This window comes from Triturus cristatus, chromosome 4_1 (assembly GCF_964204655.1).
Source record: "Triturus cristatus chromosome 4_1, aTriCri1.1, whole genome shotgun sequence".
Classification (NCBI taxonomy): Eukaryota; Metazoa; Chordata; class Amphibia; order Caudata; family Salamandridae; genus Triturus; species Triturus cristatus.
In genome coordinates, this window is record NC_140585.1 from 1334496678 (window position 1) to 1334510240 (window position 13563).

Sequence of the window (13563 nt, forward strand, 5' to 3'; positions counted from 1 at the left end):
GCCTCGTGCTGCTTCACGTTCCATAGAATATGGAACGTGGAGCGAGCAAGAGGTTGTAGGACAGTTATTGCCTGGACGTGAGACTGACCGGTTTATCCTCTGTACTCGCAAGCTTCATTCAATAAATACTTTACTTCCTCAACTCTGCGGTCATTTCTTAACAAAATTGGCGACGACCTGGATCATTCGAACCACGCTGTACACTGAGATATATATATTTTTTTTAAAAGAAGGTACTTTAAATTGAAGCAGCGACGAAGCGCTACTACATCGTTAAAATGTAGCTGAATATATACGAGAACTGGTAACTACGAGCATCGGGCATATTCGTGGTAAGCAAATCTACATTAATAACGTTAAAGATTGTACCTCGAACCGGCTTCCGTTATTACATCGAACTTCTAAGTTCAAAGCTGTCATTGCTTAGCAACGTTGAGTCCCTGCTCGTGGCAATCCTCTCAGAGCTCCTCGAGCGTAACGTTCTGCTAGGAATAAAAGAACGTAGTGCGTCATTGTGTTCATGCGCGAACAGGAAACAGCGTGTCAACACGCAGCGGCCATTTTGAAGTGGGAAGGTCGCGTTATAAAACAAAACAAAAAAAAGAATCCACTCGTCATTTCAGCGTTTTAAGCGATCTACATAATTACTGAAGAAACGCTTCAGGAACGCTTCAATACCGGTCAGTCAGCACTAATGATCGCTTTACATTATTGGTTTTTTTGTAAACTGAACTGCCATTGCTTGTACTATCTACAATTCTGGTGACGTTATTTTTCAGACTATTTTTACCATTACCTGCTTGTTCTGAGTTTTAACATCTTTTTGTCTGGATTCAAGTGGTGAAGTATGGACAGTGCTTAAGACCATATCACTGAACTAGTCCACTTAGTTTTTTTTTTTTCATTATTTGTGCCTGTTTATTTCAAGTGTGACTCAAACATTTCAATACTGGTTATTATTTTTTTAGGTCTCGCCTGACCCAGCGCATGCGCTGGTCTGGCGAGACTTATTGAGAGGGTTCCAAAAAGTGCTATCAGGCCAGCCTAGGGCTACAGTGCATGTGCGCAGGCGCCACTTTTACCGCGATTACTTTCACTTTAGCGACCGCACGGCCGCTTTTTAGTTTGATCGCGATCACTTTCACTCTTGCGTTTGATCGCGATCACTTTCGCGGCCGTACGGCCGCTTGGCATAGCCAATAGGTCTCGCTTTTGGGACCTTATAAGTGTTTAGTTATGCAACTGTTGCATGGCTAAACACTTATAAGGTCCCAAAGGCGAGACCTATTGGCTATGCCAATGCTTGTTTGCTCTGCCATGAGTCAACAAACATTTTCTCTCAGCCATCCTCAAGCCTTTTGGTCCTCTGGATCCGAACCTACTCTCAAATGGACAGAATGGAAGGAATATTTCTTAAATTACATTGAAACTGTAGATTCAGATAGAAAAATGGCTGCTCAACACAAAAAGCGGATTCTTTTACACTCTTTGGGTCCTCATGATTTGAAAACATATAATCAAATGAACAAACCTGTTGTTGGAGATGGTGACAGTAATGTATTTACAGTAGCACTTGCCAATTTAGATAAGTATTTTGCTCCGAAAGTCTGTATTGGTATAACTCGCTAAAATTTTTTCCAGAGGAAACAACTTAAAAATGAATCTGTTGATGATCATGTTGGAGAGTTAAAGAAATTAGCTGTTGATTGTGCCTTTGGGGGATTTTTGGAAGATTTTGTGCGTGACCAAGTCGTTATGCACGCTTCTAACCCAGCCATTCAAGAACGTTTGTGGATAAAGGTGATGCGTGTCTAAATGACATCCTCGCTATTGTCCGCAAGGCTGAAACTTCCAGCAGGTGTGCTAATGCTTTAAAAATGGATAAGGCTGTAAAAGAAACTGTGGCTAAAATCAAATCCAGTACTAAAAAAAATGTTTATGTCAAAACTAAATCTGACGAAAGGAACAAGTATAGACTTAATAACGAATGTCTCACTAGTCTTAAAACACCAGCTCACACCATCAAAGTAAGATTTTAGAATGTCTATTCGTGATTGTTAGTTATGGAGAGCTGTATTTTTTCCTATTTACAATGGATGGCCTCATTGACCAAAACAAAAACCACATAACATCTACTTTAACATCCTATCATTAGAATGCAAATCATTCACACATCTCCTTTATATATTTTGGCCGAGGCATGATGTTATGACAATAGTTTTCTCTGTTTGTTTTATGTTTGATTGTAATGGGAAATATTTTATATGATTTTGCCTCAATTTGTCACTGAACTGGATGGCCAGGTGTAATTATGGATGTGTACAGCTTCTTGTATCTGCCTGAACACTAAAGGATGGAATTATGGACAGCTGATGCATAGGTAACGTACTAAGAAGGAAATTCATGGCCAGTGGCCTGCTGTATAGCCTTGAGGTTTATTATAGGGGACAAATGTTCCGATAATAACAGCCGTACCTTTTATTGTAATTGAAATGGCCATCCGTTCCATAGCCTATCCAAGCTCTTCACCCTTCCTTTTTCCTATTTCTTTCCCGAAATGTAACATACATGTTTGACAAAATGCAAATAAAGATATTTAAAACTAAAATTAAAATCAGAATGCAAATCATTCCGACATTCAGCTTTTTTCTTTGAATTTTTTATTGAATGTGACTTTTTCACGGGGGAGGGGATACCCTCTACGAATTCCTAGGCATAGTATTAATGTATTTATTATTTTACTTGAAATAACTAATTATGTCTCCAGTGATTAGCATTAGGAAATAAGGTGGGAGAGCCACTGACTCCTGTTTTTGCAATCTCTAGCCAGCTCCTGCAGTCCTCTTGAAGCATCTGTGTGCTGGTGTACCGGTTCATCCTGGCCTGATTTACCCACTCTCCACTGTGGAGGCTACTCAACAGAGATTTGTCTCCAGCAATGGCATCTTTGAGTGGTGAACACTTTATTAATATAAGTTTCGGCTACTGCATAAAAGCTAGAGACAACATAAACTGTGACTGCGCCTCTCATTCTCTACTGAAAGGAAAAACGTCTCGCTTGAGCAGTGGACAGGCGCCATCTTAATAAAGGGGCTGGGCTGGCCACACACTTACCACCACCAAGTGTCCATTTTATAAGTATTTATTCGTGACCAGCGCGCTATAACTCAAGCTCAGGATCAGGCGGGTGGCCACGCAGAGCTGTCCCACCGATGGCTGGAGAAACTAGTCCAGCCTGAAAACGAGATACTACAAGCACTGATACAGCAGATCATTCATCACTGGAGAGACCGGGAGAGTGTCCGGGGAGTGGGAAGAATGTCAAAGGGTGGCAGGCGAGGCCAGTAGCCATTCCCTGGGGAAGACCGAGGACGTGTGTTTTGATGGCGACGTGGAACACGTGACTACGGTGACTGCTGTACAACTGGCTGTGAGTGGGTTTGACTCAAACGGTCCAAGCAGTTCGAAGAGCAATGACCTCGGCCCAGCTTCGGGTGAATTAATAATGGCAAGGAGGGGTTGACTAGCTGAACGAGATCTCAAGCACGGGGAAATAGAGGTTTTAGGATAGGTGTTTGCAGTGCTTAATTTGTGCTAGGGCCCTTCTAGGAAGGCCACTGCAACCTGCACCGCCCATTGCTCCTGCCAACGCTGCAAATGACAGTATCAACATAACACCTAACCATCCCACTCCCATAGCGCGATAATTTATAGAGTATTTCAAGCCACACAAGGCTAAAATGTGTGAGAGATTGCTATTATTAATGTTTAATGCAAATTGACTTAACACGGCTGTTGTGCTCACCTCAAAATTAAGCAGACCGCGCCACCATGTAGTGGACCGTCACTAGAGCCAGTGCTGGTCATTAAGTGCCAGTGCGGAGCATAGGAATACACCAGTTAAAATGAAGAGTTATTTGGGAGAGGTGCCATGGACCCCTTTGAAAACAAGTTTCGGGGGTTCGAGCACAGGGGACAGACAATGGTAGAGAAATGTTAGAGAATTCATGTGGTAAAGTTCAAAACTTCACCTAGCACAGAAAAAAAGTAAAAAGATCGGCTAAATAGGAGACTGTTGCAAAATTCGATTGTACTCATAACTAGTGTGTTGAATTAAACTTTGGCGGGGAAGAATGAAAAAGCCACATTTTGCAAATATTTTGTACTGGAACCTGTTACAGTTGTCGAGGTGAATGCCTCCAGCTGCAGGGTGAGTTAAGAGTGCTCAGGGTTTCTGGCAGAGGGAGATGGGGATAATGAAAAGGATTGGGTTAAATGGCAGGCTTTGTGCAGTGGCGTCTGGAAAATAGACAATTTCAGCTTTAGACGTTTGCAGCATTAAAAATGTCCCTGCCAGGTCGCTGGAAAACAGAAAATTAGCGCAACATTTAAAGTGGGGAGGAAAGTTAGAAGTAAAAGAAAACATTGGGCATCCTCCGAATAAAGGTTCGAGGATTATCAAAATCACAAGTCTATGTCACTCAGAGAAGCATTAATCATTCCAACAAAGTTTAAATATAAACGATTATTCAAGCTTGGTCCAAACAAAGGAAACTTAAGAAAAAAAGCAGGGTTTTCCTGAAGCTTTTAGCATGTAAAATTAATTGAAGACGTTCAAAACAATTTTCGGGAAATAAAGCTTCAATTTACGTGACTGCTGATAAAACAAACCCCACAATGTAACTCTTTCTATGTTTATTTCAGTACTAGTCAGTCTCCTGATCATGAACTGCACACTAAGACTTAATATAAAGTAATAAAGGAAGCCTTGGTTTCTATTTTTTATTACGAGATTGAGATTTTCTTCAGCAACTACAACATTTACTGGAAATTAAAATGTACAATCGTCTACAACAGAAAAAAGCAACAGACTGTAAAATGGCAAGAAGGGCTGATCTTGTTTCACTTCAACTCCTGCCACTTTAATGCAAATGTACCTGTGCGATCCCTACATATTAATTACTGCTTTTGGTTTGTAATTCAAATACAAATCACAGCTGCACCTCAATTCAGCAAACTCTGGGTACTGACAATAACAGTTTCAAATTTGTTGTTCTGGGTTTTTTTTAATACTTTTTTGTCAGTGATCAGACAGTGCTGTAGGAGAGCAACATTGGTTTGATCAGAAATATTTAAAAACATAAAGCACGATACAAGCTATGATGTCTACAGTTAAGACTACAATTTCTAGTGTTTCCAGTAAAGTGCAAAATGGAGGGATCCAAAGACTACAGAGTTTGTAGGGGACACCGACTTGTTTGCCGTGCATAGGAGCGACTGCATACTAGTTCAGTCCTTGTCATAGATGTTCAGAAATAGTACATTCACACGTGGGCATTCTTTCTTCGTGCATGGATCCATTAACGTTTGTATCCCATCAATGGTTTCACATTTTTCCAGTAGTTATTTTCTGCCCCAACTGTCTTACTGTAAGCTATGCTATTGTCACTAGCATTCCTGTTCTGATGGTGAGCAAACAAAATATCTTTCTCTCTGAACCTTCAATTACTTAAAGCTAATCAAATAACTTATCTGTTAATAACATCACAATGAGCATGAATACAATTTTCCAGCTTCACCGTTGCCCGCAATTAGAAGATTTTCTAATGCCCTGCAACAATTTTCAATAAACCAGAAGTACTTCCAATCCTTTACCCTCCCAATGTTTTTAAATTCATTTGTGAGAGTAGACCAAATAACTAATGTGCCCTTTATTGAACTGTCCTCTGCAAAACTATTAAGCTTCCATACATGTAGTAAACATGGTAAAAAGAAGAGTGTGTTGTAACGTAGAGGCATAAACAGCAACAAACAAGCAAAAGATCAAGCATTTTTTAAAGCACCGGGTAGAACTGCTGCTTTAAAGTGTTAATTGCTACAAAGCACAAAGATTTTTGGCCAGATTGAACATTTCCATCCTCGCTCTCAAAGTTGATTTTTTTAAATAAAAAAAGGTTACTGTTTTAAGCATGACAGGGAAAAGAAAAGTCGTGCTTGTTAAGTAATTGTTCAATTATATACCACCGAGCTTTATAGAGGCAGGACACTTTGCGCAGTGTTAAGAAAAGGCACGATCATCCAGCTGCACCCAGCGCTTTCTAAAGCAAATCAGGCTGTCAAGTATTAGACGAAGAAAACGTGATTGACAGGGGTTGGGGTGGGGTGTGTGTGTATATGTATATGTATATATATATATATATATATATATCAATACAAATCCTGCGGCAGACTCTGCAGTAGATGTTACTGACAGGAACATTGCATATTTGACACACTAGACACAACCACACTGGACACAATTACCTCGGCGCAAAGCTTTTTCTGCTGCAAGTAGCTCTTACCATTAGTTGAAACTTATTTTTATAAACAATTATTGGTGATGGAAAGCAACACTCTTTTTTAAACAGTCTTCACAATTTGAAAGAGTCAGACCTTTAAAAAAAGAAAGGCAAGTTTATGAGCTCGTTTTTGGACTAAGCCAATCGATACAATGGTTTGAGATTTCAATGAAGTCACGGTGACAGCGAAGTAGCTGGTAGTTTTATTTGAATCCGATGTGCATCTCTTCGTTGACCCAGCCCTCCATGTGCTCTTATCTTTGCTCTTTGAAGCAATGCAGCTCGAACTCACAGCCACCAGAAGCGCACATACACTATTAACATGATAAAAAACACAGCTACGGCAGCAAGTTTTGCGTATGTGGAACGCATGTTCAAGTACTTTGCATCTTGGCGGTACTTCTTGGACAAACTTGATAAGTTGCTGGCTTTGGAATCCAATGCTGTTGGAGCAAACATATATGTTTGTAAGTTATTAAAATAAGAAGCAAAAATGGCAATTTGCAGATACACAATTCTGAACATAATTTGGTAGCAACAGAGCCAGGGAGGCAAATATTTTGAACATTCCAGAGCAACGCATTAAAGAAAGGCTTACAATATAATGTATATAACATAGCACATTGAATAAAGCTTATATTCTCACATAGGTTTACCATGAAACATTCATGTACAGAAACTTTAGCATAACGCACCACTTGCCTTATTAGGACTGTCCAGGGCAGTCTTGTGTTTTAAAAAAAAGGATATATCTAAATATATATACATACACATATATACATACACACACACACACACACACACACACATCTCTATATATTTTTTCCTCACTGAAAAAAAAGAGGTTACAGGGATGTTAAAGTTATGCTCAGATTTCACTCGTACAAAACCATAGAAACTTAGCAGTTTTAGTTCAGAGAGAAGAGGAGACAAAAAAATACAAACAAAATATCATAGTCCAGAAAACTGCAGGATCACGCAGTGTTGAGAAAAGGGAGGGTAATGTCAGGACTAATAGGTCGAACACTAAGGTAACCGGTGAGAAGTAGTCATGCGTGTGGTTGAGGAAAAAGGTATTTCAGAATCTAGGGAAGAAATTTGTTCATAAGGAGAGCTTTGACTTCTTTTTTGAAGAATACAGTCGAGGGATTCAATCAGACTTCAGGAAGCAATGTGTTCCAAATTCTCGGGGCAATCCCAGATGTCGGTTTTAAGTTTTCTTCTTGTGGAATCTCTTAGCTTTCAGAAGTAAGGTCTTGGAGCTTATGATGCCATCAGTGATGTCATTTGAAACATCAGTGATGTTACTAACCATGTCATGAGTGATGTAATATGTTAGGTCATAAGCAGTGCATTGAGGGTGTGTAAGTTATAGTCAGCTCTGGTAACTATAACTGCCGAATTCCACTGGTTTTGTATGAGTGAAATCTAAGCTTAACTAGAACGTCCCTGTTACCTTTGTTTTTTTCAGTGATCTATGGTTTTTTAACTAGTAGTCGTGTTTGCAGAGTGGTGGAGAGAGGGGATGGGGCCTCTGACTAGCTCTCAGGAATCCAGCTGTGCGGGACTTACTGGAGGTAACAGGAGGGCTTCTTGGCCCCCAAGGACCATCAGCATCCATGAGGACTTCATCCCCCAAACAGTAGTGCACCAAGAGGTGCATTTGCAAGTGGTTGGGAAAGGGGGCAGGGCCTCCAACCAGCTTTTAGCAATTGCGCTGTGTGGGACTTACTGGAGGTGACAGGAGGGGTTCTTGGCCCCCAATGACCCTCGGCATCTAAGGGGACATCCTTCCACATCCAGTAGTGCCAAGAGGCACATTTGCAAAGTGGTAGATTAAGGGACATGGCCTCTGAAGACCTCTCAGCAATCCCACTGTGTGAGGCTTACTGGAGGTAACAGGAGGGCTTATTGGTCCCTAAGGACCATCATCAGCCAAGGGGACTTCATCCCCCAACCAGTAGTGTGCCAGGAGGCGCATTTGCAGAGTGGTGTCGAAAGTGGGGCGTGGCCTCCAAAGACCTCTCAGCAATCTCGCTGTGTGGGACTTATTGGAGGTAACAGGAGGGTTTGCTGCCCCCCCCCCCCCCCCAAGGACCCTCGGCATCCAAATGGACTTCATCACCCAACTAGTAGTGTGCCAGGAGGCGCATTTGCAAAGTGGTGGTGAAAGGGGGCGGGGCCTCCAGCAATTTACCGAGCCGTCTCTTTAAAAAAAATCTTTTGTTGCATTAGGGAAGGTGGCCCACATGACCTCCCCTTACCAGGGCCAATTTCAGCCCCAGGGACCACATCCCCTAGGGCCTTTTTTGAACGGATGAGGGGGGCTGCGTGGCAGTCTTCCCCGGGCTGGTTTCGGGCACCGGGGAACCCATCCCCCCATTGCCTGGACTTTTATTTATTTTAAAAACTAAAGGGAGGGTGGACAAGCATCCCCCTCCTGGCTGATTATGGCCCGGGGACCCCATTCCACGGGGCCCAGCCTCTCTTGTGGGCTTCCTGATCCCATCCACATCTGTTGGGGACCGCAGTGGGAGCCTGAAGGCCCCCGCGGTCGCTGCTATTTCCCTTCCTCCTATGGGAGACAGCACTGCTTTCACAGAGAGGGAGCTGCTGAACATGCAGCTCCCCATTTGTGGAAGCAATTTTGCTCTGCTTCTAGCAAGCATGAGCATTTTTTATGGTCTTGCTTGCTAGAAACAGAGCGTTAGCTATGGCTTGGCAGGAGTGGTAAAGCCCCTGCCAAGCAATAGCAAACCGCCATGTCCCAGGGATGGGCACACCAGGACATAGAAAGAGCTTGCCTTGGGGGAGTGGCTGTCTCCAGGGCCGTGTATGGCTTTAAGATGGGGGCCCGGGCGTCCCCCCTTTCTTTTGGGCCTGCCCCAGGGAATTGGTGGTCCCTGGGGCCATATATGGCCCATGAGGGGGTCTGCATGGCCCCCTCCCTCTTGTCAAAGTTATGCCCCGGGGAGGTAGTGGTACCCAGGCAACGGAGGTCTGCAAGGCCCCTACATGGCTTTTAATTTAGCCCTGGGGAGGAGGCGGTCCCTGGTGCGCAGGGGGTCCGAGATGCACCTCCCCGTTTCTGTATATGGAGCTCCGGGAGGTGGCGGTCCCTGGGGCTGGGTCCATGCTGTCCCCCACCCCCCACCATTTGATTCTATATAGCATCTACGAGGTGGCAGTCCCCAGGTCTGCGAGGGGTCCGTGTGGCCCCTGCATAATTTATTATTAATACCCCGGGCAGGAAGTGATCCCCAGGGTTTTATAAACCCTTGGAGGGGGGGGCCTCATGCTACCCCTCTTATTTTTTACATGTCCCCAGGATTTGGCCCACCCAGAGGCTTCCTGAAAAAGACACGCAGTAGACTGCACGTCTTTTTCTTCAATTTTGCCACGAATCAACCCGCAAATTGGCTTCAAAATTGAATTTAAAAAATGCTTTTAACCCTTGGCAAGTCCTATGGGGTCAGGGTATTCCTACCATGCCCTCCTTTATTTTTTACGTTTGTTTGGGGACTTGGCTTCAAACCGAGCCCCAAGATATCTGCCAACATTTTCTAGTAGAAGTGCTGGCAGCCAATGAGATGTCAGCACAGGGACAGTGGATTAGAGAGTCCAATGAAATGGATCCGCATCCCTAGTTATCTATATTTTTTGCCCTTTAATATCTCAAAACTACTGAACAGATGGACACCAAATCACAAAAAGCATATCTAGCTTTCTGCCAAATTTGGTGCAATTCCGTTCAGCGGATCGGGCTGTTGTCGTGTTCAAAATCCCTATGGAAAAATGCGTTTTGGGGCCCCCCTTTTTTCTCAGCCCCCGCTGGACAGATCACTTCGAAACTTTTAACAGAGCATTGATCCGACTGAAGTATATGTTTAGAAAATTTCGTTAAGATTCGTTATTATTGGCAAAACAAAAAAAATGCTCTTCCTGAAGAAACTAGGTTGTAAGTACCTACTGACGACCGACAGTAGGATATATGTATATCAATTAATCAGTCAGTACTCTCTAAGCACGACTATTCACCCATGAGGGTCTCAAGGTGCTGAATGGAGGGGGAGGGGGGATTTGGGGTCTTGAAGTCCTTCCTGAATTGCAGCAGTGATGGGGATTGCCAGAGGTGCAGAGCTAGTGAGTTCTAAATCTTCACAGGGAGGTAGAAGGATCTTGCTCCAGCTGTGGTCTTGTGGATCCGAGGGATGGTGGCCAGGCTTGTTGCGCAGAGCGGAGATGTCTGGTGGGAGCGTAGAAGGAAAGGTGGTGGTGGTGGTTGAGGGCGTTTTGTAGGTGTGCATGAGAAGCTTGAAGGTGATTCTTTTGTTGATAGGTAGTCTGTGGAGGTCTCTTAGGTGGCCAGTGATGAGGTTGCCGTGTCGGATGCTCAGGATGAGTCTGGCAGAGGCGGTCTGCAGTTTTTTGGGGGGGTTCCAAGGTGGTGGAGGCATAGAGTTGCGTTGAGTCTGCTGCACGAGTGACACTTTTCCTGGACTCAGTGGGGTTCCACTTAAAGATCTTACAAAGGAGGCGGAGCGTGTGGAAGCTGGAGGACGAAACAGCATTAACTTAGCTGTTCATTGAGGACGAGGAATCCAGGATTATGCAGAGGTTTTGTGCATGGTCCGTCGGTGTGGGTGGATTCCAAGTGCTGCGGGCAACCAAGAGTCGTACCAGGCGGAGAGGGGAAGGAGCCCAGGATGAGGACTTCGGTCTTATCTGAGTTAAGCTTGAGGGGGTTATCCTTCATCCGGCTGGTGACTGCCTTTATCCTGTTGTGGAAGTTGCTCTTGGAGGCTGTGGGTTCGTCTACGAGGGAGAGAATCAGCTAGGTGTCATCGGCGTAGGAGACTATGTTGAGTCCATGGCTTCTGAAGATGGATGAAAGCGGGGCCATGTTGAAGAGGGTGGGGCTCAGGGCGCATCCCTGAGGCACTCTGCAGCTGATCTCTGTGGGTTCTGAGTTGAAGGGTGGAAGTCTGACTCTGCGTTCGGACAGTGAGGAAGGAGTGGATCCATTCTAGGGCTGTGTCACGGATGCCAGCATCGTGGAGCCTTGCGCATAGAGTGTGGTGCGAGACGGTGTAGAATGCGGCTGAAGCGTACAGGAGGATGAGGGCAGCAGTCTTGCATTGGTCGAGGAGGGTGCGGATGTAGTCTGTGGTGGTGAGGATAGTAGCTGTAGTTGCTTCTGAAGCTCAACTGGGAGAGGTCCAGGATGTTGTTCATTTTGATGAACTCAGAGTAGGGCGTTGATGGCTTTCTCGATGACTGTGGCTGGGATGGTGAGCAGAGAGATGGGTCTGTAGTTCTTGAGGTCCATTGTGTCAACAGAAGCTTTCTTTTGCAGGGGGTTGATCTCTGCGTGCTACCAGTCTTCCAGGAAGGTTGCAGACTTGATGGAGCTGTTGATAGTGTGGCAGAGTTTGGGTGGGATTGAGGTGCTAGCTCTGTTTAAGATGTTGTGAGGGCAGGGATCCGAGGGGGCTCTGGAGGGGATGCTCTTCATGATCCAGAGGTTGTCTTCAGAGGTGAGGGTAGTCCAGTTGGTCAAGGTCTGCTGGGGGCTGGAGCCATTGAGTGCGGTGGTTGTGGGTGGGGTAGGAGAGTCTTTGGTTGCAAAGCTGTCAGATCTCCTTGATCTTGTGGTGGAAGAAGGTGGTGAGGTTGTTGCAGAGGTCTTGAGACAGGGGGATGTCCGCTAGCTCTCTGCTGGGTTTAGCGAATTCTTTGACCACAGCAAAGAGTTATTTGTTGTTGTGTGCATTGGCATTGATGCTTTCTTCGATGGCTTCTTTCTTTACTGTTCTGATGAGGCGGCGGTGGTGTGTGGTGACGGTGGATTTGATGGCTGCATGGTCTGCTGTGATCTTGCTGCTCCTCCATTTTTTCTCAAACCGTATGCATGTGCGTCTGGACACTTGGAGGGCAGGGGAAAACCAGCTAGCCATCTTGGAGGCTACTTGCCTAAGGGTTTTCTGAGGGGGGCCAGTGTGTTGGCACAGTCAGAGATTCAGCGGTGTTGGTGTCTGTGGTGGCATCTTGTTGAGGGAGGCGGTGAGGTGGTCTTCGGTGACCTTGGTCCAAATTCTGCAAGGACTGCAGTGGGCGTGGTGGCATACGATAGGTTTAGTGAAGGAGAAGTGGTCGGCCCAGTGGGGCTCGGAGGTGTGGCTGATGGAGATGTTGCTTGTGGTGAAGATGGGGTTGTGCGTGTTTCCTGCTGAGTGGATTGGTGTTGAAACCTGTTGTTTGAGTCCGATGGTGGTGAGGTTCTCCAATAGGGATGAGGTGTTGTGGTCTTCGAGGTTGTCTAGGTTGGAACTGAGTTGGATGTCGTCCAATGAGGCGAGAGCGTGGTGAGCGATGAAGTCAGTTATGGCTTTGCAGAAGATGGGGCGGGTCTGAGAGGTCTGTAGATGAGGGGGCCGCGGAGGTTGGCATTCGGGTTAGTCTGGATCTGGAAGTGGAGGTGCTCCATGTTGGGTGACTCGTCGTCACAGCTGGTTGTGAGGCGGACGGAGTCTTTGTGTACGATGGTGATGTCTCCTGCCGGTCGGTTGACGCAGTCCTTGTGGATGAGTTTGTATCAATCAATCAATTTCTCTTTATTTGATCAGATTTAAAATGATCATAAATGTACAAATAAATATATTTTCATAAAAATTATACACCATTTTGTTTTTTTAACATTACAAACATTTCAGCAATAATTCTAAAGAAAAAGAGAAAACATATGTGCTTTAATATCGTTAAAATCATTTCATGTACTAAGTCTCTCGCTGATCTATGGGATTTGTGCTTAATTAGATCAGATAAGTTCATATCACTGTTCTATTCGCCTTCCCCTTCTTCTTCCTCATGCAGGCCCATAGGAATGACGCTATTGAGTAACAAACCAAAGGGTCAGGTAATGATTTTAGAAAATAGAGTGCCACACGGCACTGTTTAAAATTCCCTTACTTTAAATTTGGTTTGAGGAAGACTTTCCTTTCATTCTCGTATAGCCTTCAAAATAGGACTAGATGCAGTTCTGTTTGGGGCGATAGGTTGTCACATGGACATGTGCTTAAATCCGAGTGATTATATGTTTTGTCTGGATAGCCTATCATGAGAGGGATCAAGTTAGTACGAAACCTCAGCAATATAAATCCATGTTGCGGCCTATTCACATTCGCTAAATAAGAAAAAAAAACTCTAGTAACGGTGGAATGAGGCA

General features: G+C 44.5%; 1 protein-coding gene across 1 annotated transcript in view; it reads right to left on the reverse strand.

The window, feature by feature from the left end:
- Positions 1-4768: 4768 nt before the first annotated feature.
- The window catches only part of SEC22B (SEC22 homolog B, vesicle trafficking protein), a 176972-nt gene continuing 168177 nt past the window's right edge, over positions 4769-13563 (reverse strand). Inside the window, exon 5 of the mRNA XM_085654812.1 lies at positions 4769-6781. Coding sequence (XP_085510938.1) covers positions 6627-6781 — 155 coding nt within the window. The 3' untranslated portion in view covers positions 4769-6626. The remainder of the gene's footprint in view (positions 6782-13563) is intronic.